We start from the raw sequence: 23,956 nt of genomic DNA, 5'->3' as shown, positions 1-23,956 counted from the left end.
GATGTAATCAAAGTCTTCTATTTTGTGATCAATAATGATCTCTAATTCTCCTCTGGTCATAAATTCCTTCCTCCTCCACAGGTCTGAGAGGTAGACTATTCTCTGTTCCTCTAATCTATTTATGATCTCATTCTTTATGCCTAAATCATGGACCCATTTTGATCTTATCTTGGTATATGGTGTTAAGTGTGGGTCCATATTGTCTATTTACTCTTTGAGCCTGCTCTGATGAGAGTAAGATTCACACAATGTTTCTCCCCCTCTCTAAATTCCCTCAGATGTGGTAGATTTTCTATGCCTCTTCCTGGGATATAGTTTCCCTCTTTTTATCTTTCCTTTCCCTTTTTCTGATACTATCCCCTTCCCTTTACTACTTCCCTTTTTTATGTTATATCATAAAATCAAATTATACATGTAGACTTTCTGCATATCCACAACAGAGATACAGTTCTCAAGAGTTCTTTTTACCTTTTTCTGCTTCTCTTGAGTCTTGTGGATGTAGATCAAATTTTTTGTTTAAGTCTGTTTTTTTCTGTTGAAAAATTCCAGATTCTCTTTGGCTGGTAAGTTGTGCTTCTAATCTTTGTGGTTTTTATCAGTCCAGCGTTATTTTTGAGGCTGATTTAACTAGTTGGTATTGAGGGAAGAAGGGAGCTTACAAATTTGCGTTTATCTTCTCCGCATCTTGGCTCCTCCCCAATTCTGATATTTTTCAAGATTATTGTCCATTTCTCATGAACTTAGGAACTATGGGGATTGAGGATAAAATTAGATTTTCCAGGATTTCTGAGGCATCCCTAGCCTATAGCTTCCCAGTGCCACATCCTAGAACTTTCCTGAAACAAGATTAGTTTCCATTCATGGGCAGATGAGATAGATGTTGTGGGATATAATCTTTCCTAGGTCAACACTTTCTTTACCCTGAATCATTTTCTTTATAACAGATTAGAGATTACCTAAATTTCTCACATTTAAATGGACTAAGATTTTTTGAAAGCTAAGCTTCTAGTCAACCCAAAGAATTTTGGTTAAACTATTTTTGCTCAAAGTTTTTGGTCAGAGTATTGGTGTTTAGACTTTAATACAGGTCCTGTAATGATCTTCAGCTCCACATAATTCCCTTTAGCTTTTCTCCTCTCTCTTCCTTTCCTCCCTCTTTTCTTTTTTCCCTCCCTTTTTTCCTCCCTTCTTCTTTTGTTCCTTCCTCTCTCCCTTCCTACCTCCCTCTTTTCTTCCATCCTTCCTTTCCTCCCACCCTTCTTCCTTGCTCTTTGCATTCCTCCCTCCCTCCCTTTCTTCTTCCTTCCTACTTTCTCCTTCATATCTTTTTTCTCTCTCTTCATCCCTCCTTTCCTTCCTCTCTCCCTCTTTTCCTTCTTCTTCCCTCCTTCCTCTCCTCCTTTCTTCCTCTCTCCTTTCCTCCCTCCATCCTTTCTTCCCCCTCTTTTTCCATTCCTTCCTTCCTTACTGATTTCTAAGATATAAATGTTCCTCATACTGAGAATTTGAAAACTTGGTTGTGAATTGGTTCAAGTGTCTCCAGCCTTCTGTTGAACTAGTGGAACACAAATCCTGTTGTTTGAACTATATTGGAAAAACTTTGACAAAATATAATCTTATGGATAGATTGAATATGTTTTTATGCTGAGGCAAGTTAAGTAAGGAGAGTGTCATTACCATCTCTATATTATTTAAAGACATAAACAACTTATTAACAATTAAGAGTGATCTTATCTATATCTAAATAAAATTACTTTAAAGTAAAATAGCAAATAAAAAATGTAAGAAGAATAGTAAACTGTGTAAATATTTATCCTTTCCAATAGGAAAAAAAGAAAAAGACATTATACTGGTCATTTAGATTCTCAGCCAGGGGAGAGTTCAACATTTTGTGGTTCCAGCTTTTCTGTCTAATCTTGGTAGATGAAGACACTGACCACTCTGGTGGACACTTCACATGCTCAAGTGCCATTTATATCTGTTTCAGCCATCTTACTCATTATCTGTGTTTCCCTACTATAGTCTCCTGATGCCAGATATTTCTTTACTCAGACAATGCATAATATTCTGAAATCCACTTTTCATGCTTGAATGGTGCCATAGTTCAAGCTTTTCTTAAGCTGGAAAGATTAGAAATACCAGAAATCCATGCAGTTTTTCTGAAACCTCCTTTTGACTTGGAATTGATCTCAAATGAGAGTTATATTCCTGCCTCAAGTTTTCAATTGATAAATCCCTTTAAAAAAAGCTATGGTACCCTTCTCATCATCATCATCACATTATTATTTTTACACATTATGTCATCAAAATACAAATCAATAGTTAACAGAACAAGACTATTAACCAACCTTTCAACACAGTAACCTTAGAATGCCATTCAAAGCAACCATTACTCTTTTGAAGTGAAGTCAAGCATCATGTCACTCTTTCATTATTCTTCTGGGTCAAAGGTATATTCAAGTGATAAAACTTCTTTCAGATGCTTTCTCAACTTAGAAATATATATTGGTTAAGATATGTAGTCTGTTGATTCTTAGAGCCTTGAAAACCCAGGGTAATAGGCAAGTGTATCTTATGCCCAAACAGCAGTAGGTAGAGTGTAAATTTATTGGCATTATTCCTTATGGAATTTTATACATCTACTAATAATGTGATATCTTAACTGTACTAAGAATTTTTTTCTTGATTCAGTGTCCCTTATACATTAATCAATGTACTATTAAAAAACTCAAGTTATGGGTCCCCTTTAAAGTGGTAAGTTATTGATGTAGATTTCCTGACAATAGCCACAGCTAATATCTCCTTAACTAGTGTCTGTGTTTTGGTCCAAATAGATCCTAGCAGAAAACCCATACCCTGAGAAATATTTTTTCCATAATAATTCAACAACTTTGCAAGGTTCTTGGTATATATATATATATATATATATATATATATATATATATATATATAGTGAAATGGTCAGTCACCACTGCTCTCTGCCTTATATTCTTGCTCTGTCCAAGTAATGGGAAGTTGATGCACATGTTTCAAAGGTTTATTAGTATTAATGTTTTCCAACCATGCACCCTAACTTGATAGAACTTTTCTTTTCATATAATGAGCACAAATTTTACATATCTTAGTGGTAAATAGGTCAACCTGAGCCAGTATTGAACAGATATAGGATTATTTCTTGATCTCTATGTCAAATGATCACATAAAACTTAGGTAGAAGTAAATATACTATATCCCATGTGTGGGATCAATGATAATCTGGGACAGATCTGGGACTGATAATCTGTTAAACAGTTCCAATATTCCATTGTCTCTATACTGAAATATCATTATGGGACTGACACCTGAGTCTTTTTGATATCATTTTCTATCTTTCTTTTTTATGAACTTGTACCAATTCATGCAGTTTTTCATCCGTTCTCTTCTCCAGTATTCTGCAGAAAACCAAGGCAAAGAATGTTGATTCAATTAAAAAATAGTTCATATTTGCTGTTATGTCAATGCTGTCTAATAGAAGTCTCCAATTTTCACCTATGCTATCACTTGCCTATAATCTAGTTCCTTGGATGTTATGTATAGCTTTTATACTTTCTTTTGGTAAGTCACAAGCATCTGAGTCCACATTAGTCTTCCTTGCGTGACAATGTATATTGAGTAAATAATTGACTGTTGCCTCTACTTATTTCTGGCAATCAGCTTCTAATTTAGCACTTGCCAAGTTGGATTGTTGTCAACTAGATTGTTTTCATTTCATAATTTCAACTTCATTCTATATAGATAGTCTCTAAATTTCTCCATCACAGTCTACTTCAAAGCCAGGAATTGTAACTTAGAAATAAGATGATGTCTTACTATTACTTATTCCTCTGCTGACAAATATAAGTGGTTTTTGGTAACCTTCTCTTTCTTAGTATAGGATGCTCCACCGTCCTCCAAGCTGGAATTTGTATGAGGGGGGAAAAGTTTGTTTGGATTTGTACTGGCCAGCATGATATACATATAAGTCGTTCAGCCAAGTCTTAGAATATTTGTCTATGCCCATTTATCTTTCAGATTCTAGAATACTTTATGGATTTTAATATTTTTGTGTTGTTGTATTTATATTATTTATTAGAATAGCTAGATGGTTTAGTGGGTAGAATGCTATACCTGAACTCAGGAAGATCTGAGTTAAAATATTGTCTCAGACACTAACTAGATGTGTTATCCAAATCAAGTCATTTAACCTCTGTTTATGAAAGAAATGGAAAATCATTAATAGTATTTTTGTCAAGAAAACCCCATGGACAGCATTTCTGTGCTATAGTCCATAGGATCAAGAGGCAGACACGACTATCTAAACAAATTGTTTGTCCGTCTACTTTTGCATTTTTGACATTATATATGCTCAAGCAAGGTCATCTAGTGGCTTAGCAATAACATCATAGTTTCTAACAAATTTGCAACAATAAACAGGAAATCCTATAACAGTCCTTAGATCTTGGATGTTCCTTGAACATGGCTATATCAGCAAAATTCCATTTCCTCTATGTCAATGATTGTATTTTTGTGAGATACTATGTGATCCACTTACTCATCAAATGCTCTACAAAACTACTATCTATCATTTTAAAAGCCTCTGGCAGACCTTTTCCCTTTAGTTGATTAAAATATTTTCATCAGTCTTTTTAGTCACAATTTTCTGATTCTTAAAGATAATAATGTCATCAAGGTATATAATTGTATAAGGCACAATTTATAAGTCATTTTTCAATTGACAAATTATTTCTCAATTGATAAATTTATAAACAGGTAGTTTTTAGAGGATGAAATCCAAATTATCAATAGCTATATGAAAAATAGTCCTAAATCATTAATAGACAGAAGCAAATTAAACCAGTTCTGAGGTTCTACCTCATACCCCTCAGATTAACATAGGTGACAAAAAGATAAAAATGGAAAATATTGGAGGAGTTTTGGGGAAACCAGTACATTGATGCAATATTTATTCTTATTCTAGGAATTTGGGGAAGTAATTTAAATCTATACCTCCAAAACTATTAAACTGTATGTATCCTTTGACTCATTCCTAAGCCTGTACTTCCAAGTAATAAAAGAGAAAAAGGGCCCATGTTTACAAAAATATTTATAGGCATTCTGTTTGCAATGGTAAAGAATTAGAAACCAAGGTGGTGTCCATTAATTATTGAATGGCTGGATAAGTTATGGTTTACAAATGTACTAGAATATCATTGCAGTTTAGGAAATGAGGATGGGAATAATTTCAGAGAAACCTAAGAAAACTTGTATGAACTGATGCAAAATGAATGAAAAAGAACAATTATATGATCACAATGATCACAACAATATTTTGAAGACTTTGAAAGGACTTATAATAAAATATGCTATTCTCCACCCAGATAGAGAAGTGATGAAATCAGAATATAGTTTGAAACTTTTTTTTAGGGGAAAATGGGCAATGTGGGAGTTTGCTTTTCTCAACTCTTTATTTTTGTAACAGAAGTTTTGCTTTCTCATTTTCTCAATGGTAGGCAAGAAAAGTAGGAGAAAAGAAAGCAAAATTTTAATTGAAAAATTTAATTAGAAATCCAGATTTTTGATTATGAATTTTTTATGATCTCTTCATACACTTATGATTCTAGTGGGAAAGACCTTTTTAAAACTCCTGATGAGATCATGCTCATTACTTGAGGGCATTGGGACAACTTCCTTCCCTGGCTTCATCTCATTTTTAGAAGCTAATAATTCAGCTCTCATCTTCTACAGCTTCAATATTATATTGTTTCTTAGAGTTTATGTACGGACATCTTAACCATAAGTTTAACAGAATGTAGGTTTTCTTTTGTGATGATTTCTTTATGTTGGTATTTGGTTCTCAGGACAGCATTCCTTTGTTCTAAAATCTTTCCAGGTTAAAGTCTGCCCCTGGGTCAGCTTCTCAACCAGATTTTATGACATTCTTTATTGTCTCTGAATCTGCAGGGCTCTTCCTTTGCCTAGTTTTCTTGGATCAAGTATGAATGTAGGATAGATAAATGAGAGTGGACTTTTTTTTCTTGTTAGCTGATTTGTTAATATGCAATTTTAATTTGCAGTATCACTGAATGTATCCTCAATCATATGTGAAAAGTCTGATTCTGATTGCAAGAAACTTGACTTAATTTTCTTCGTAATCAAAAAATCTATGCATGTACTTCACATGCTATCTTCAATTTTATTATAGCACTCTTATACTTTAAATGGAGTATTGTGAGCCAATATCCAAGGATTGTCCCTTTTTAAAAAATTGACCATTTGAGTAGTCATTGAATAGCACTTCATAATATTTTCTCCTGACCTGGTTCCCATATACGTTGTTTTAAATTACTCTCAACTATTTTGCATTGTCCTCCTAGATGACTACAATTTTCTCATTTCTATTCACATAATCTACTCCAAATATCAGTAATCTTCTAAAAATGCCAACACTCATAAAGTAAGTTTTTTAAAAGTACCACTCTCATATTTTTACAATATTGATTTATAATGTCAATGTTCAACCAATCACCAGAGAAGTTGACAAACTGATCAGATACTTTAGCCAACTTCAACCATGCATGTTAGCAGCAATTCAGAAATATACTAATTGTCTGACAAAGTTAACATACAAATAAGTCTCAATGGAATCCTGCTTGCACATCAAGAGATTATGACATTATTAGTCACTTTGTTGATATGCAATATAAGAATGTATGGATTCAGCATAGTGGAATCTGAGACACAGATAAGAAAAATGGAAAAGAAAAATTATATGGGAAAAATAGTCTAAAAATCAAATGACATTTAAATCTAGAACATAATTTTAAAAAATAGTATTCAAAATACAACTAACAAAAATAATTACTTCAATTGAGAGAGATAAGAAAATAAAATCCATAACAACAAAAAAGTATACTTTAAAAGGTAATTGCATGTCAAAATTGGAGGAGAAAAAATCTGGTAAAATGAAAAATTAAAGTAGACATATTCTTCCTCAAAAACAGCCAGTACTAGATTGGATTCAATTTTACACTTAAACTATAAAAATTAGTTAACATAAGTTCCTAAAATTTAGGAAAATTTAAAATTAAAATGTATGTACCATGAGTTATGCTAAATGCTTAGGATATATTTCAGGATATACTAAATGCTTTAGGATATATTTGCTTAAAATAAGCAAAACATAAAGGGTTGGATCTCATCCTTTTATAAATAAAGCTTTTTATTTTCAAAATATATGCAAAGATAATTTTCAACATTTACCCTTGCAAAACCTTGAGTTCCAATTTTTTTCCCTCCTTTCTTCCCACCTCTTCCCTAGACAAGTAATCCAGTATATGTTAAACATGTGCAATTTTTCCTATATTTCTATAATTATCATGCTGCACAAGAAAAGTCAGATCAAAGAGGAAAAAATGCAAAAGAAAACAAAATGCAAGCAAAAAAACAACAAAAAAAGTGAAAATAGCATATTGTGATCCACACCCCAGTCCTCTGGGTACAGATGGATCTCTTCATCACAAGACCATTGGAACTGTTGGCTCTCATCCTGAGAAAAGTCACATTTTAAAAAAATGAAACTAGTGCAATGTACAATTTACAACCAGCAGATGGCACTTTGGAGGGCAAAGTTTGGTTAAGAAAGAGTTTTCTTCCTACCAACTGAGGGCTGATTCTTTGAGATAGTTCCTTTCTTTTCCTACTAGATTAATTTTGGGATTTAACAATCCCCTTAGTCAACATTCTCTTTTCTCTGACTTCCTCCATTCTGTTGGACTAGGCTAGAAACTGTCAAAAGCTCCTGTATTTAACTTGATCTATTCTACTGATATTGAAGAAATTATAGTTTTAGATGGGGATAGTATAATGGCCTTCAGATCAACTGGATTCTTTTCTCTGCTATGTCAGGGAGCTTATGAAAGAAAAGATTCATTAAAGTATCATAAAGATATCTTGGAACACCACTCACCTACTTCTAAGCTAAGAGAAAAATCCTGGCCATTGAGGCAGAGATATAGTCCCTCAATCCTGAATTTAATCCTGTGTATGCTATGTTTTACACTGGCATTCCTTATTTACAATTTCTGTCTATAATTAAAGACATCAATGACACAAAAACAATTAAGATGAAACTTGTCTTTATCTACATACAGCTGTCTTTTATAAACTATTGAAAAAAAGCTAATAAACAACATAAAAAGAACAGTAAACTCTGGATGTAAATATGCCCCCTCTCTTCTCAAGCAGGGGAAAGTTCCTCAGGCTCTGGTCCTAACTGTCCTGTCTGTCAAATATTCCATCCTTCCTAATGGAGCCTGAGAATGCACTCACTACTTTTCTTGTCTTTTTCAAGCATCTGCCCATCCATGACTGTCTCTCTTTGCTTTGCTCTTCTACTTCCAAAGACTCTTGTCTTTATTATACTCCATCATAGATCGTTTCAACAGATCCTAGGATTGGAAAGTTCCATTCCCTGAGCTTAAACCATGCAATAATCAAAACTCTTCTTAGACTGGAAAGACTACAACTACCAGAGATTCATGTGGCTATTTTGAAACCTGTCTTTCCTGCCTGTAGGAATTGGTCCCAATACGGGACTGTATTTTGACAAGTTTGTGAAGAATTGTTGAAAAGAAGTTTTGAAAAGAAGAATTGTTTACAGGACGTCCTAGAAAGACTATTCCCTATGATGGCTGATGAGAATCCATTTTAAGAGAAACTGAAATGAACTCTTACATTTAAGAAGACTATGGAGAGGATTCTTGAGGCTTTATTCAGTGTCTGCAAAAAACAGAATGATTAAATTTTGTTTCCAAAAGTGAAGTTATCTACTATTATATTGAAGGCTTGAAGTTACTCACATGTTTCTCCCAGTCAAAATATGGTTAAAAAACATTTTTATTGAGTTTATTTGTTAGTAAATGATATATTCAGTGACTTTAATATTTATTTAATCAGATAATTGTAAAGTATTTACTGCATAGAAATATATTAGTAACTACTAATGAAAAAAGAGGTTTCTCTAGCTTTTTAATAATATTTAATAAACTAAAGTAAATGTTTAATTGATGAGAAAAAAATTGTAATTTCTTTTAATTGAAAAGAAAATATCAGGACTAGGTAGCATAGTGAATCAAGTACTCACCTTGGAATCAGGAGGACCTGAGTTCAAATGTGGTCTCTGACACTTGACTCTTACTAGTTGTGTGACACTGGGAAAGTCATTTGACCCAATTGACTTACAAGAAGAAAGAAAGAAAAGAAAGAAAGAAAGGAAGGAAGGAAGGAAGGAAGGAAGGAAGGAAGGAAGGAAGGAAGGAAGGAAGGAAGGAAGGAAGGAAGGAAGGAAGGAAGGAAGAAAGAAAAAGAAAGGGAAGGAGGGAGGGAGAAAGAAAGAAAGAAAGGGAAGGAGGGAGGGAGAAAGGAAGGGAGGGAGGGAGGAAGGAAGGAAAAAGAAAATATCTAAAAAGCCTTAGAATTACTCTGGTGTTTGGCATAATAAAATTAATTATGGAAACTAGTCAAATAATAGACTAAAAGGTGATCTACAAATGAATGTGTCAGTGATTATACTTTGATAATTTATGTATTACCATTGGGTTGAGAATAGTTATTTTCAATGATTATATGCCATGCCAGACTCCAGAAAGCAAGTCTTCCAACATGGGATTTTTTTACACTAGGATATCATGTTATCATCAGCCTTTTGAGGCTTTTTATTGCTGCATTTAAAGCTGATTTTATTTTCCTGAATTCTCACTAGGAAAAAAAAAAAGCTGACAAATCTAATCTGTCAGTAGTTTTCAACTAGGAGATTTAGATTTAATAGATAATGAATATTTCCCTCTCTCTGTCCTCCTTTTTTTGTGATGAGGCTTCTAATAGTTCCAGCTCCTAACAACTGAATCCCTACGTTCCCTCAAGCGAAATGAGGTTATTCTCTCTTTTATAAAGAATTGTTCTCTCCTAGGGCTAGCTGTATCCCACCCCAACTCCCTCTCCTCTTTAGCAAACATTTTCTACCTCCGGATTATTCAAGAACTCTAATGAGTTTAGAGCTGGCAGACTTTGGTTCAGATGTTCCAGCCATGTCAGTGCAGCCTCTCTATCCAGATTTCTTTGTTTATCCAGCAGTTCATTACTTAGGAATTGCTTGTCAAAATAGGTTAAATATCCTTTGGGAAACATGGCCACATCTTTGAGACACCACAAATATGTTTAATATGAGAAAGATTGGCTCGATAAGGAAACTGTGACGGACTTGCATCACCAAAAAAAATTTCCTCTTATTTCAGTGGAGTTTCTGAGAGCATCAGTAAGCCCTGGCAAGCCTCAGGGTTATAAATTTCTGGAGCAGACACATGAAGACATCAAGAGAAGGAGGAAAAATGATTGCTGATGATTTGTTCTAACTACTTGACCTTTTGACCTCTTCTCTAGATATATGACCAAGATGGGACACTACAGCACTTTATTGATGGTGGGGAGCCTAGTAAGTCAAGCTGGATGAGATATATTCGATGTGCGAGGCACTGCGGGGAACAGAATCTCACAGTAGTACAGTACAGGTAAGATATACCTTGATTTATCTACCATTTATGGAAGTCAAAATACCATATTTTGTGTATGAAAATTCAGGACTGCTAAGTGGCTTTTAAAAATACGAAAAAGTGTGACTAGGCTGGCAGAATTTTTATGTGAGATTTCCAAATGAAGTTTAGTTCTTCGTTTTTTAAAAGTTTAAGAATAAGATTACTGAGAGAAAATTCCTTTTTTTATTTACTGCACCAAAAATTCAATTATATTATTATAGTAAAATCATCATATTAAATTAGTATCCTGAGAGAACCAGTGTTCTCTCAGATGTTAACATTCTTTACATGAAGAAGTTCTATTTAATAAATAGCCTGAAGTTCTATTGAAATGTGTTCAAGTTCAGACTTAGACATATGCTAACTATGGGACCTTGGCAAATCATTTAACTACTCAGTGCCCCATGAAATTATCTCAGAAGATAGGTTCCAGAGGAGCTGCCAGTCTGCATCAGTGGATTAAGTTTCCTCAGTATGAATTCCCCACACTAATGAAATCACAATTTTTGGAGCAAAAAGAAAGACATCCTTAAGGCTTGTAACTCAGTGTGATATGCACGACTTGGTGACCAAAACAAATGCAAATGAAGCTGAATCTAGGTGCCCTGGACGGAGTCTGAGGCACTGAGTCCCATGTGATTTGGTCCCTTGTCCTTTAGACTTAACCTCAAGAATCCTCACTGTCAGCTGCCTTCAGCCTTTCTCCCAAGGGAAACTATTTCATTTACACAAAGGCAATGTGTGAATCAGTGGCCCAAGGTAACCCTCGCAGGAAATGTTGACAGATTGTTCTGCAGCCACTGGCCTGGGCCTGGAGTATCCATCTCTCCACTTCCATCAGAGATGCTACAAAGCTCAGGCATCTATCTGATCACCTGGGATGTGGCTTGAGGTGCTGAGGTTGTTTTACAGTGCAAAGGACACTTATGATTTCCTAAGTGGTGTGGAGGGTAAGCAACCTTTTTCATTCAGAGTTGGACTTTGAGGTTTCTGGGAAGCAAAGTAAAAGGCAGGATTTACAAGATAGTAAACCACATCAACTCAGCGCACCTGTTGTTCAAGCATTTCTCACTTAACTGCCAAGAGGTTAGAGCAGAAATGAGTAGGCGGATGCAAATCAATTGGACGAAACACAAAGCATAGCTAAGTGTTCTCACACCAAAATCCCATGAAAACATGTGTCGTATAAATATATGACCTCAGATATAAACAATTGTGTTCCCTTTAGTATCAGAAGCAACTGTTTAGCTTTATTAGGCATTATAGACACATCAAAGCAGAATTCCCTTTTTGGGCCAACTTACATTTTTGCCTACAGCTATTTATTTTTCTTTTCTGTTTTGGTTTTCAATTGAAACATTTTAATTTTCTTCCTGACACAGGTTAAAAGTTGTGAAATTCTAGATGCTTCCTAAATTGTACCAGCTTATTTAGAGGAAAACAGTTGGACTCTCTAGGCCTTTATGCCTAGATGATCTCTGGAGTTTTTAAAAACTAAAAATTATAATTTGAAGGAAAGATTAGTTCCATAGTTATAGTCTTTACTTATGTTTAATACAGATGCATAGCTTCCCTGAAGTTTTTATGAAACATTTTTTTAATCTATACACTAAACGTTAAAGATGCTATGGATATCAAGAGCACTTTTACAGACAAATGCTACATCTCAAAAAACTGAGAAAAAGCCTAAGAGGAAGGTGGTCATGAGTAAGTCATTACCATCTGTCAATATTAAGTGAATTTTACAACTTTCCTTTCATGATGGAGCTTTTACTTAGAGTTCCCTCTGCTGATCTGTTTTCGATTACTTCAGATCTTTCTAAAATGAACTACAAAAACACAATTTAAAAAACTGGCATCCATCACCAATGACTCAGTCCAAGTGTAAGAAAATAGAAAAGTTGGACACCGAAGAGCCAGCCTAATTTTTATTGTGCATGGACGTCCTCTTCACAAAAAGTCAGCTGGTTTAAATTCGTTCTGTTATGATTTGTAATATCTAAATGGAATTTTCTTCAAAGCGCTCTTGATTGATTGACCCTCAGCTGAACGTTTTGTTTTTATTTTGAGGCTGACAATAATGTTTGTTGGCATGTGTTCTCCTTCAACTGTGTGGGGACGCCATGAAGCTATCTTTATGAGTCATCCATCCACAATACTAAATACATGTCAGCAAAGGAAATATTATCCGAAAAGGGAAAAATCCCTTTGATGTGCTTCAACATGCAGAGATTTCTGCGAGTTTTGGAAGCTCTGTCTGCTTGTAAGGAACGGTGTACACTTACACTTTTTTTCTTTCTTTCGGCTTACTCCAAGCCTAAGAAGACCACCCATTGCTTGAAAACAGTTCTGCTCTTTCAGCAGCAAAGTGTGTCATTTGGTTTTAGCACATTCATTTGCCGGACCACTGTGTTTATGTTAAGGGAAGCCAAATGGAGAGATGAAATGTTACAAGGTTGAAGTACAAAGTAGTCTTGATTTTTCTCAAGTTAGGAGATGTCGGTAATTTATAGCACAGCTCCAGTTTTGGTTTTTTTTTTTTAAATGTAATGGTGGAAAGAATTAATAAAATGCACAGCTTTGGGAAATGCTAGAGGAGGAGGGGTCAGTAGGGCCAGACAACGGCTGGTGTTTTTGTCAGATATTCATAGAATGTTGGGGAAAAACATTCTGCTTAGCTAGCAGTGCCCTCGTGAGACAGAATGGCACTGAGTGAGGAAAATAACAAGATAAATGAAATTTTTGCAGCTGCAAGTAAAATATTGAGAATCTGCACTTTTTTATTGATCTTTATGATCCTATTGCCAAGAGCCACTTTGTGGTGACAAAATATGTTGACAAGTGCATATCTCACTGCCATGAAAAATGTGGTGAAGGATTCTCCTTATGTCTGCAGTGTTATACAAGGAACAAATTGCACTGCTAGGGCCAATTCCTTACAGAAAGACTAAATTTAAGGCTTACCAGCCCTAAACACTTTTATCTTGAACTTCAGGCTAATATTTGTAGCAATTCTTCATTGAAAGAAAAAAAAAAAAACCAATGGAAGTCTCACTTTTTTTTTCAGTCCATAGATATTTTTTCTCCAGTACACTAGCTGTTATAAAAATGTTCATTTCTTTGTACTTTGGCTGTATCGTTTTGGTGCCTAATCTTTCAGAGTGAAGTGTTTCTCCTGTATTTGTTGAATTTCTCTCTGACTCAGGGGTTTGACTCTTCTGTATCAAAATTTAGAGAGAAAGAGGCAAATTTTTTTTTTTTAATTTCACTAGGTTCTTAGATGGCAGGACACTTTAGTTTATTACAGATTTAGTAACTTCAAGTTATAAGTTGCAGAAATCTTCTTAATGCTTTCCCTTACAAATAAGAAGGCAAGGCCCCATCAGGCTAGGGGACTAATGTCTTCTCTGTTTTCGATGAGGGAGGATTTTTCCTCAGAACATTAACGGATTGTTTCTCTATAAGCTTTCTTTTGGATCAGATAGCCTTCTAGTTCATTAAAGAAACTCTCTTGTGGAATACCATGGAAATAAAATGCCAGTTGTTTATAAGCACTTGGTTCTAAGCACTGATTGAGGCCTGGTGATGATAAGGTGGGTACAGATTTATAACAAACAGAGATTATTTAGGAACAATAGTACAGAAACTTTTGAAGGCTATAAAAGTGTGGATAAAACAAATGAATCAAACATGTTACTAAGCTGGGTTTTCTTTTTGTTTTGAATAGGTCAAATATATTCTACCGAGCCTGTATTGATATCCCCAGGGGCACTGAACTTCTGGTGTGGTACAATGACAGCTACACATCTTTCTTTGGGATCCCTTTACAATGCATTGCCCAGGATGAAAACTGTAAGAACTTATTTCATTTCTAAATCCATGTTTCATAATTAGTGTTTAAAAGTTAGCTTTCCAAAAGGGTTTCTTGTCACTATTGAAATTTGGCAATTAATGAGAATGTGTCCAACTCTTTATTCAGTAATTTTCTTTTACCTGAATCATCTTTCCTTCCATTTCCCCCAACCCCCCCTCTCTCTGTCATTCTCTCTCTCTCCTTCTCTCCCTCCCTCTCTCCTTTTCCATTTCTTCCTCCCTCCCTCCCTTCCTCCTCACCCTCATCTTCTTCCTCCTCTTTCTCCTCCTCTTTCTCCTTCTCTTGTTCTCTTCCTCCTCTCTTCCTGCTCTCTCTCTCTCTCTCTCTCTCTCTCTCTGTCTCTCTCTCTGTCTCTCTCTCTGTCTCTCTGTTTCTCTCTCTCTCTCTCTCTCTCTCTCTCTCTCTCTCTTTCTCTCTCTCTCTCTCTCTCTCTCTCTCTCTCTCTCTCTCTCTCTCTCCCTCTCTCTCCCAACACATTCACTTGCTGAATCTTGTCAGTTCTACCTCCATAACGTCTATTATATTTGTCTTTAACTTTTCATTCATACACCTCCTGCCTGATCTATTGCACTAATTTTCTAATTGAGCTCTCTACTTCTCTTCTTTCTTCAACACATTCTCCACACATTGCAAAGCAATATTCCTTTGACCATGTCATTCCCCTGCTCAAAAATCAAAATCAACACTGGCAGGGCAGCTAGATGCCTCAGTGAATAGAGTACTAGCCCTGAAGTTATGAAGACCTGAGTTCAAATTTGTTTTCAGTCACTTAACACTTCCAAGTCAAGTCACTTAACTCCAATTGCCTCACCAAAAAAAAAAAAAAAAAAAAAAAAAAAAAAAAAAAAAAAAAAGAAAAGAAATCAATAGTGGCTCCCTGTTGTCTCTAGAATAAAATATTATCTCCTCATATTTGGCATTTTGGGTTCTTTATAATCTGTTTTCCAGCTTACATTTTCAAATGCATTACAAGGATATATTACAAATGAATTGCAATACTCTGTATTCCAGCTAACCTGGCCTATTTGCTGTTTCTCATTCATGACATTCCATCTACTATTAGCAGTCTTTGTAGAGACTGTCTTTGATTCCTGGAATGCCTCTTCACCTTTGCCCTGCGGATGCTTTGCTTCCTTTAAAACTCGGCTCAAGTGCCATCTCCTATATGAGAACTTTCTTGATACCCCAGTTGCTACTGCTTCTCCCTTAAAATTATTTTGTATTAGCTTTATATATTTATTTACATTAATCTATTTACTTATTTACTTGTTTTCCTCCAGCATTTCCTTAGATTTTGGGTCCCCAGCACATGATACTGTGTCTAGCTAACTGATTGATAGGTTAGGACATCATGACATCCTTAGACCGACGGGTTCCCGTGTTGTGAACCTGTCACTCAGTCACACATGGCTCAATGTTTCACTTTGGACCTTCTCTTTCCAAAACAGATTGGGTAAAGCTCAAAAAATTTGTGATTCAGAAAAAATATGAGGCCCAATATAATTCAGTTTCCTATAACTGCCCTTGTTTCTGAGTACACATGTTATGCAGTGAATGGGGAAGAAGGGAAGAAACTAGGGTCCTGATAAGTTATTTAGGGATCCAGGATAAGTGCTTACCTGGGCCTGGACAGCTTTGCACATTATCTCTAATACCTACCCCTCCTTTTTTGCATATTCATGTTTACTATTGGACTGTAGTCTCCCACAGATTGACAAATATTCAATTCAAACATGCTCTCAGACTCTTGGTTCTTCGTCTACACCCCCAATTTCACCACATCCAGGTGAATTTTTAACCACCTCAAAGGCAGCATCAATTCTATGGTATTTTCTGACCTTCTTAATAAATATTCTATAACCCACATGGTGAAACAATGGACAGACTACTGGCCCTGGAGTAGGGAAGAGAAAAGTTCTGATTTGGCTTCTGACAGTTTTAGTTGTGTGACTGGCAAATCTACTTCTATTTGCCTCAATTTCTCCAACTATAAAATGGGGATAATAAAAGCACCTCTCTCAGAGAGTTATGTTTCAAATGTTTTAGCGCAGAAGCTGATACCTAGTAAGTGCTATATAAAACTTTTATAAACCTTAAAGCTCTATGTACAACTTGTTGTTGTTGTTATTGTTGTACTCCATAAGTATTCATTTGAACATCTATTGGGTCAAATAGAAGCCAAAAAAAACCCTTAAAAGATGGTTTATCAATCTCAAGGAATTTATAATCTTATATGGCCACAAAACTTACACATATGAAATAATCAGAAAATGTGACATAAAGGAAATGTTCCTTCTTTACCTTTCACTCTTTCCCTACCCCTAGAGTATAAAAATTATTATTATGTTTCAATATAATGTCTGAGGTTATGTATGTATTTCATCATGGATAGCCCCAGAATGAGAAGTGGTAGGGATAATTATAATAGTAATAATAACAAGTTATTATTTATACAGTTCTTTAAGTTTTGCTAATGATTTTTAAATTATCACCTAATTTTATTTTATAACTACCCTGGAATGTAAGTGCTATTATTATCCTCATTTTACAGACAGGGAAACAGGTGAAAAATTTGGTGCCTAGATCAGAGTCTTTTAACTAGTAAGTGTCTGAGGCTGGAATTGAACTTCAAGGTGACACTTAGAAGTATGATCTAGGGATTTGTGCTTTGTTATTCAAAAAAATAGGAGCTGAAGCATGATGCTAACTTTACTATCATTAGATCTGGATTCATATCCTAACTTTGATATTAATTCTTTGACATTGGACAGTCACTTCCCTCCCTGGTTTTTAGTTTTTGTTTTTTAATCTGTAAAATACTCTCTTCTATCTTTTGTATTTTATGTTTTCTCTTGATAAAAGCTGGAAGTCCTGGACTTAAATATAAATTCATAATTTTCCTTCAGATTTAGTTGTTGGTTCTGTACATGTAGATCATAGAATAATCCATTTATTTTTATTTATTCTGATACCAATAATCTGAGTAATTTTTCTTATTGAGAGTTCCTTTCTTTAAAAGAAATCTTACCTAACAATCTAGTCCTTTCCCCTTTCCCATGTATATTTTATTTATTTTGTTCCTTAGAACGCATTAGAGTTCCATATTTTTTGGGATGTATACCTTTCATCTTATTCTAAGATTGTTAAGTAAATATCAGTGAACCTATTTATAGAACTTTCCTATGTGCCTTCTATGTATACTTTTTATATAGGCAGTCCCCAATTGATTAATGGGGTTTATTTCAAAAGCTCATAATAAAAGTCAGGTTTTTGGAATTTGGAATACATTTGTGATGAAGCAATATTATAAATTGTGGTTAGGTTCTTTGGCTATCCCATGAGTCTCTTTAACTCATAATATTCCTGCTATTAGTACTCTAGAAACTATTTGCCATTTGTAATATTGTTCCTATGGGAAATGCAATCTAACGTCTAACTTGGAAAAGCTAGGAACAGATATTCCACTTCCCTGACAAGTCCCAGCAGCAAGAGCTTCTCTTCCTCCATCCTTCTACCTGAATATTAATGGAATTAATGATTGCCTTACCTCTTAAACACTGGTAATAGCTCCTGTGGCCTGGGGGAGGAGTTGAAACAGGGTAGGCGTTAGAAAGAGCCAGAGGGACTTTGCTGTGGAGAGTGAAGAGTTGAATAGAGAAGTTATTGGGGAAATAACTGTTATTAAGATAAGACAACTGAAACCTTCAGCACTTGCAATCCTTCAATATTATAGAAACAACTTAATTTAATACCTAATGAGCAAAAAATTTTTAAAATAGGAAGCTTTCATATGGCCCATGAGTTTTTCTCCATCTCTTTTTTAAATTTTTTCAGATGTGTCCTTCAATGTGTCCCAAGATTTTCCCCTTCCAACTCAACAATTTAGTTTTATCTTAAAAAATAATGTAAGGGCCCTATTTGCCCCAAGTACATTTTGCTCAACTTACTCCGTTTCTACTAGGACAAAAGGGTCAATATTTAGGGCTTTTTTTGAGGAGATAATGATCATGGTAGAGTTAGAGGAGACAAGGGAACAAAGGTATGATGTCAAGAAAGAATGGCCAGCTACAATGAGCAATATTGGGAATAAGGAATCTGTGGGTGGTGAGGAGGGGACTAGAGCCCTGGAAGGGAGACAACTAAGAGTTACAATGGGAAAGGTATGTAACTTCCCATGTTTTTTCTCACTCCCATTTTGTTGCTAATTGTTCTTAGGAGAGTTATGTGAGACAAGGTCTACATGGTAAGAGGCGATACAGTAATGAGGTTTTCCATCTTATCATTGCTTCTTTTCCTTTATTCTTATTCTTGACACTTCTCTATCACAGATTTTACTAAAGACAGTCACTGAAGAGGCAGAAAAAAGCAAGACCCAAAGAACAGGCCATTATAGGAATACTACTCTAAAGAGAGTGGAGGTTTCAGGAAGAGGCAAGATAGGATTTGGTGGCTGTCTGTAGTACCAAGAAGAAGGTCAGAGAGCAGGATGAATCCTCCATATTGCTAAATAAAAGGGAAGTTTCTTTGACTAAATCTAGTTGGGTCTGCCATTTGTTAATGTGGGGAAGTTGAGCATTGGTGAGGCATGACTACCTAGAAAGTTTTTTAAATTTCTTTTTTAAAAAATTAATTTAAATTCAAAATTTCATCAATAACATGAACATTTCAGTATTAAGAGGATCAAAAAGGGAGACTGCATATGGAACAGTGAATTGGGTTTGAATTGGGTTTTTTAAGTGTGTATTAATATAGTAGTCATAAAATTGCTGGTATTGATATTCCTTTCTGAACTTCCCTATATATTTAGCAGACCTTTATTGAAGAAATTTGATACAATTCCCCCCTATCGACTATTTCCCTTCTCATTTTACAGCATTTCCATTTTATGAATTAAATTAAAATTTTTCAGTTTTATATAATTAAAATTATCCATTTTATTTTCTATGAATTGTTTAGTTAAGAATCCTCCCCCCAATCTCTATCTATATGTTTATATAGACCTCCTATATTTAGACCATGTATCCTTTTGGAGCACATTATACCTTATTTTATAATGTATATATTCTTCATGGGAGTAAATTAGGCACTTTAGAAGTCCCCAAAGACAACTAGAGCACCACTTAATTCCCTGTTTTAGGTATTGGTTAACTGGTACTTTATAAAAGGTAAAGCAACTCCTAGAAATGCTTAATACCCTTAACAGTTTGCAAACTGAAGGAATCTTGTTAGATAAGGGAGAAACAGTCCAGGAAGGGAAGAAAGTTATTAGAATAAATTTAATTCAGAGAGATAGTTTTATTCATTCAGTAATTTGTATGGAGTTGCTCCAGTGTAAGTAAGGGCAAAGTAAGGGAGGCCTGTCATCTATGAATGCACGGTGATGAAATAAAAAGCTCAACAAAAAAGTGAATCATACCCCAAAATCCATTTAATTGACTTTTTCTCTCCACAAGTTTGACTGATATTTGGATGAACTTTCTGGAAAATTGGGTGTTGGCTGAAAATAGCCAAGAGAAAATAAAGGAAGAAATTAAGGGAATTGATTTATTCTGTTTATAGATAATGGATTTCATTTTGAAGAATAAGTCATTTTCTTTTTCTCTTCTCCCTTGGTTTTGCTGCAAGAAAATACTATAGTACAAAATGTTCATGAGCCTTATTTTCCTCTTGTCTTTATTTCTTTAGTCAAAAATAAATATTTATCATCCCTTTCCAATTTTTCCCTTTTTGGAAGAGTAGTCTATTCCTTCTGTTTCCTTGTCTGGTTCCAGGAATGATAATTTCTGTTACCTATGTAAGGAAATGTTTATATTCATTGAAAAAATGTCCATTTTGATATTCTATTACTTCATCACTTTTAAGATCCAATTTAAGATATTATACTAATCAATCAGAATGTCATAGAATACTAGAATAATCCATGTAATGCAGTAACATTCTCTACAATATCTTTGGCAAATATTATTTGAAATGACAAAGAGCTCACTCACTAGCAAAAAAAAAAAGTTCATTCCATTTTTGGAAGGTTATTATCAGAAAAAAAATCTCCATTTAAAAGGCTGATTTATCTCCCTGAAAATTTCACTTTTTGCAGCTAAGTTTGCCTTCTGGATTTATAATCTTCTTTCATATGATAATTTTTTGGATATTTAAAAACAGCTATCAAACACTACTCGATTTTCTTTCTTTTTTTGAATGGGTAAGTGGTTTAAAATTCCTGGTTATTTTAACTGCTTCTCATGTAACACAATTTCTGTATCCTTGGTTACTTTGCCCAGAACTCCTCTAATTTCTGATCCCATGCAGGATGGAACATAGACCATGCATATAGCAGCTCCAGTTCTAATGCCTTCAATGCTGGAACCTCAATGTAATACTGTCTACTTATAATATGGCATTCAATCCAAGAGTATTACAAAAAGGCTTATAATATGGTTCACAACTTAGACTCTGGGAATGTAGCCAAAGCTGTAATATATGAATGAATGCATAGAGGTAAAAGTTTAAAGGCAAAGAAACCAAAAGGTTAATTATTTTTAAAGTACCTTTAGAATGGTTTTCATGTTTAATTGATCAATGAGAGACATGAATCTGATTAATCAAGAACTTGAAAGTACAAGTAGTTTCTTGGTAGAGTGTATTTCTTATATTTTAGTTGAGTACATGAAGTTTAATAATACATTTACAAATATTGTTCCATTTAATGATCCTAATATTACTATGAACAAGATAGACATGTTTAGGACAACAGATTTTAGAAACCATAATCTGCTGTTCTTCTGCTCATGTACCGATTACTACTCTCACCAGCTTGGGGTCATACAGCTGAAAAGTAAAAATGGAGTCATGAAACATCTAGATTTGGCTCTATGCCCTTATCCAAAAATGCATTGCCTGGCAGCAATACTTCTTAGTCTCTGGCTTATCCTATAATCAGATTCATATGGGACATTTTCAAGCTGATATTTGGAGTTAAGACTGTACTGAATCAGTGAGCTATGTAATTTAGCACCTGAAATACCGAGGGGAAAATTCATAAACCAGTGAGATATTGGGGATTATGCAACCAAAAAAAGTATGCTTATTTCCAAATCTCTAAGGGTTAAGAAAAGTTTTAAAGGAATTAAGTCATTGATTATAATACTCAAGGATTGTAATCTCTTTTCCCAGTGGGGTATTACAAGCATTTGATTTCAGTTTCTGCTTTAAAGATTGCAACATCTTAAAAAAATAAAATAAAAGGGCAAACTGTATATACTGTAAGTGTTATGTTTGACCACCCATGAAACAAACAGAAAGCTTTATCAGATGGGCATGGAAAGCATAATTTGTATAATTCTCTGGGCAATCTCAGGCATATCCAATAATGGGTTTATTGGAGTCTATGATTAAAAAAATTTTTTGTGAACAAAAAGAGCACAATATGTGGAAGGACACAGTTTAACAACTGAAAAATCATGGGGTTAATGTCAAAGCTCAGCCTGTAAAATGTTAATTCTCACCTGGAATAACATGTAAAGATCTTACACGTAAAGGATGATTAGAACTCTCCTAGTGCTTTGTACCTGTCTTGACAACTTACCACATTTTATGCATTTTTATTTCCTTGTATATACATACTTATGGGTTTGTTTTCTTTTTATTTCTCTTCTTAGGATGGAAATCATTTTTGATGTCTATTTATACACATACACAAAACACTCCCATACGATTCTTTGCACAGAGTAGTTGTACAAGTTAAGGGCTAGATCCTTTCATAGTAAGGTTGGAAATTTGACTTCTTTTGTATTCTCCCCCAGAGCCTCATTAGAGTGCTATGGATGCCCACAGCAGGCATTTTGGAAATGCTTATTGAATGAATATTGAACCTTTCTATTATAGTCATCACAGAGTACTGAATGTATTTGGTTAAATCATGTCTGGTTAATGAAATGACAGAAAGGAGTGATTTTACTTAGTGAATATATTGTTTTTAAGCACTTTCCATTAAAAACACAGACCTTAGAGGCCACCAAAAACATGTCATTTTCTTCCCATGGGGCTTTTAAACCTTCTTTAACCTTTTAAACTCACATTTCACACTGGACATATAGAATGACTTTGTGCCACCATAATGGCATGCCTTTCTCAGTAGCAACAAGATCATCAGTCACACATACTGGACACTGTGACTCAAAGAGAAACCACCATTTCATACAGACATTTTGTTTCTGGAAACAATTTTTGTGTGTTTGTCTGTTTTATATAAATAATAGTTCTAAATGGAGCATATAGAGCTCCAAAGAGAGAGCCACTTTCTGTCAACTGTGGGCCTTTCAAAAGAAGCAATCAGAATACACATGTGAACAGATGTATCTGCAAGCAGGAATGAGTTCTCCCAAAGCTTTCAGTAGGGAACTAGTTCCTGCAGAGTATAAAGCCTAATATGTACTCATATTCATTTCAGAGGAAATTAAAAAAAAAACACCTGGGAATAAATGTTAAACAAGTATTACTGCTACTTCTGCTGTCTTATAGCATTAAGCTGACACAGAGTAATGTGAAACTTCAGGGTGACCTTGCTATTAGGACAATAGGGCAAATCCTGGTTTTATCATATTCCCCTATCTTTCTGAGGGGGGAGGAAGGTGTCCCAAGACAATAGAATAAAGCATAAATATCTCCATAATGGTCTCCATCCAATTGTAAGAACCCAAATAGAGGGGATAAGTATAACTCAGTCTCTCTTATACATTTATCATATTCTCCACTCTGGATTATGTTTATATGTATATGCTGTGTTTATCCTATTTGATGGTAAATAAGGGCAATATTTTGTTCATTCTTATATCTTTTTTTTTTTTTTTTTTTTGAGGCTGGGGTTAAGTGACTTGTCCAGGGTCACACAGCTAGGAAGTGTTAAGTGTCTGAGACAGATTTGAACTCGGGTCCTCCTGATTTCAGGGCTGGTGCTCTATCCACTGCGCCACCTAGCTGCCCCCATTCTTATATCTTTCTAGCCCCTAACACAATGCTCATTTACCATTCCACAAATGCTTTTGATTTGAGTTAAAATATATATATCCATTACTTTCTATGAGAACAAAACATAAGTCCTATATGACAGTGGAGGAGCCTAGCTGGGAACTTGAAAGGTATTTTAGGTGACAATGGAGATGCTGTGCTACCATTAGCTATATATACTTACTGATGTTCTGCTCTCTGCAAACCTGTAGAAAAGCAGGCTGTCATATAATTAATTTAACCAATAAAAGTGCCACCAGGTGGCAATATGCTCAAAACACCAGGTAAATAATTTCACTGGGTATCCAGTGTACCCTGTTGGAGCCTCCTCAAAGATTTTGCTTGGTCAGGGTAAGCTCAACATACCTATCATATAGACATTTTGCTTCTGGAAACAATTTTTGTGTTTGTTTTATATAAATAATAGTTCTAAATGGTGTATATACTAGAGAGCCACTTTCTGTTAATTGTA

The 23,956-nt window shown here is 34.8% G+C and overlaps 1 protein-coding gene across 4 annotated transcripts in view; it reads left to right on the top strand.

Moving 5' to 3' along the window:
- PRDM6 (PR/SET domain 6) overlaps positions 1 to 23,956 on the top strand; it is a 157,877-nt gene that overhangs the window by 98,078 nt on the left and 35,843 nt on the right. For all 4 annotated transcript variants that reach the window (XM_074281504.1, XM_074281501.1, XM_074281502.1 and 1 more), the window contains exons 4-5: positions 10,456 to 10,583; positions 14,335 to 14,459. In XM_074281504.1, coding sequence (XP_074137605.1) covers positions 10,456 to 10,583; positions 14,335 to 14,459 — 253 coding nt within the window. The remainder of the gene's footprint in view (positions 1 to 10,455; positions 10,584 to 14,334; positions 14,460 to 23,956) is intronic.

This window comes from Sminthopsis crassicaudata, chromosome 1, assembly GCF_048593235.1.
Source record: "Sminthopsis crassicaudata isolate SCR6 chromosome 1, ASM4859323v1, whole genome shotgun sequence".
NCBI classification, from domain to species: domain Eukaryota; kingdom Metazoa; phylum Chordata; class Mammalia; order Dasyuromorphia; family Dasyuridae; genus Sminthopsis; species Sminthopsis crassicaudata.
This window is presented reverse-complemented; position numbering and strand designations above follow the sequence as displayed.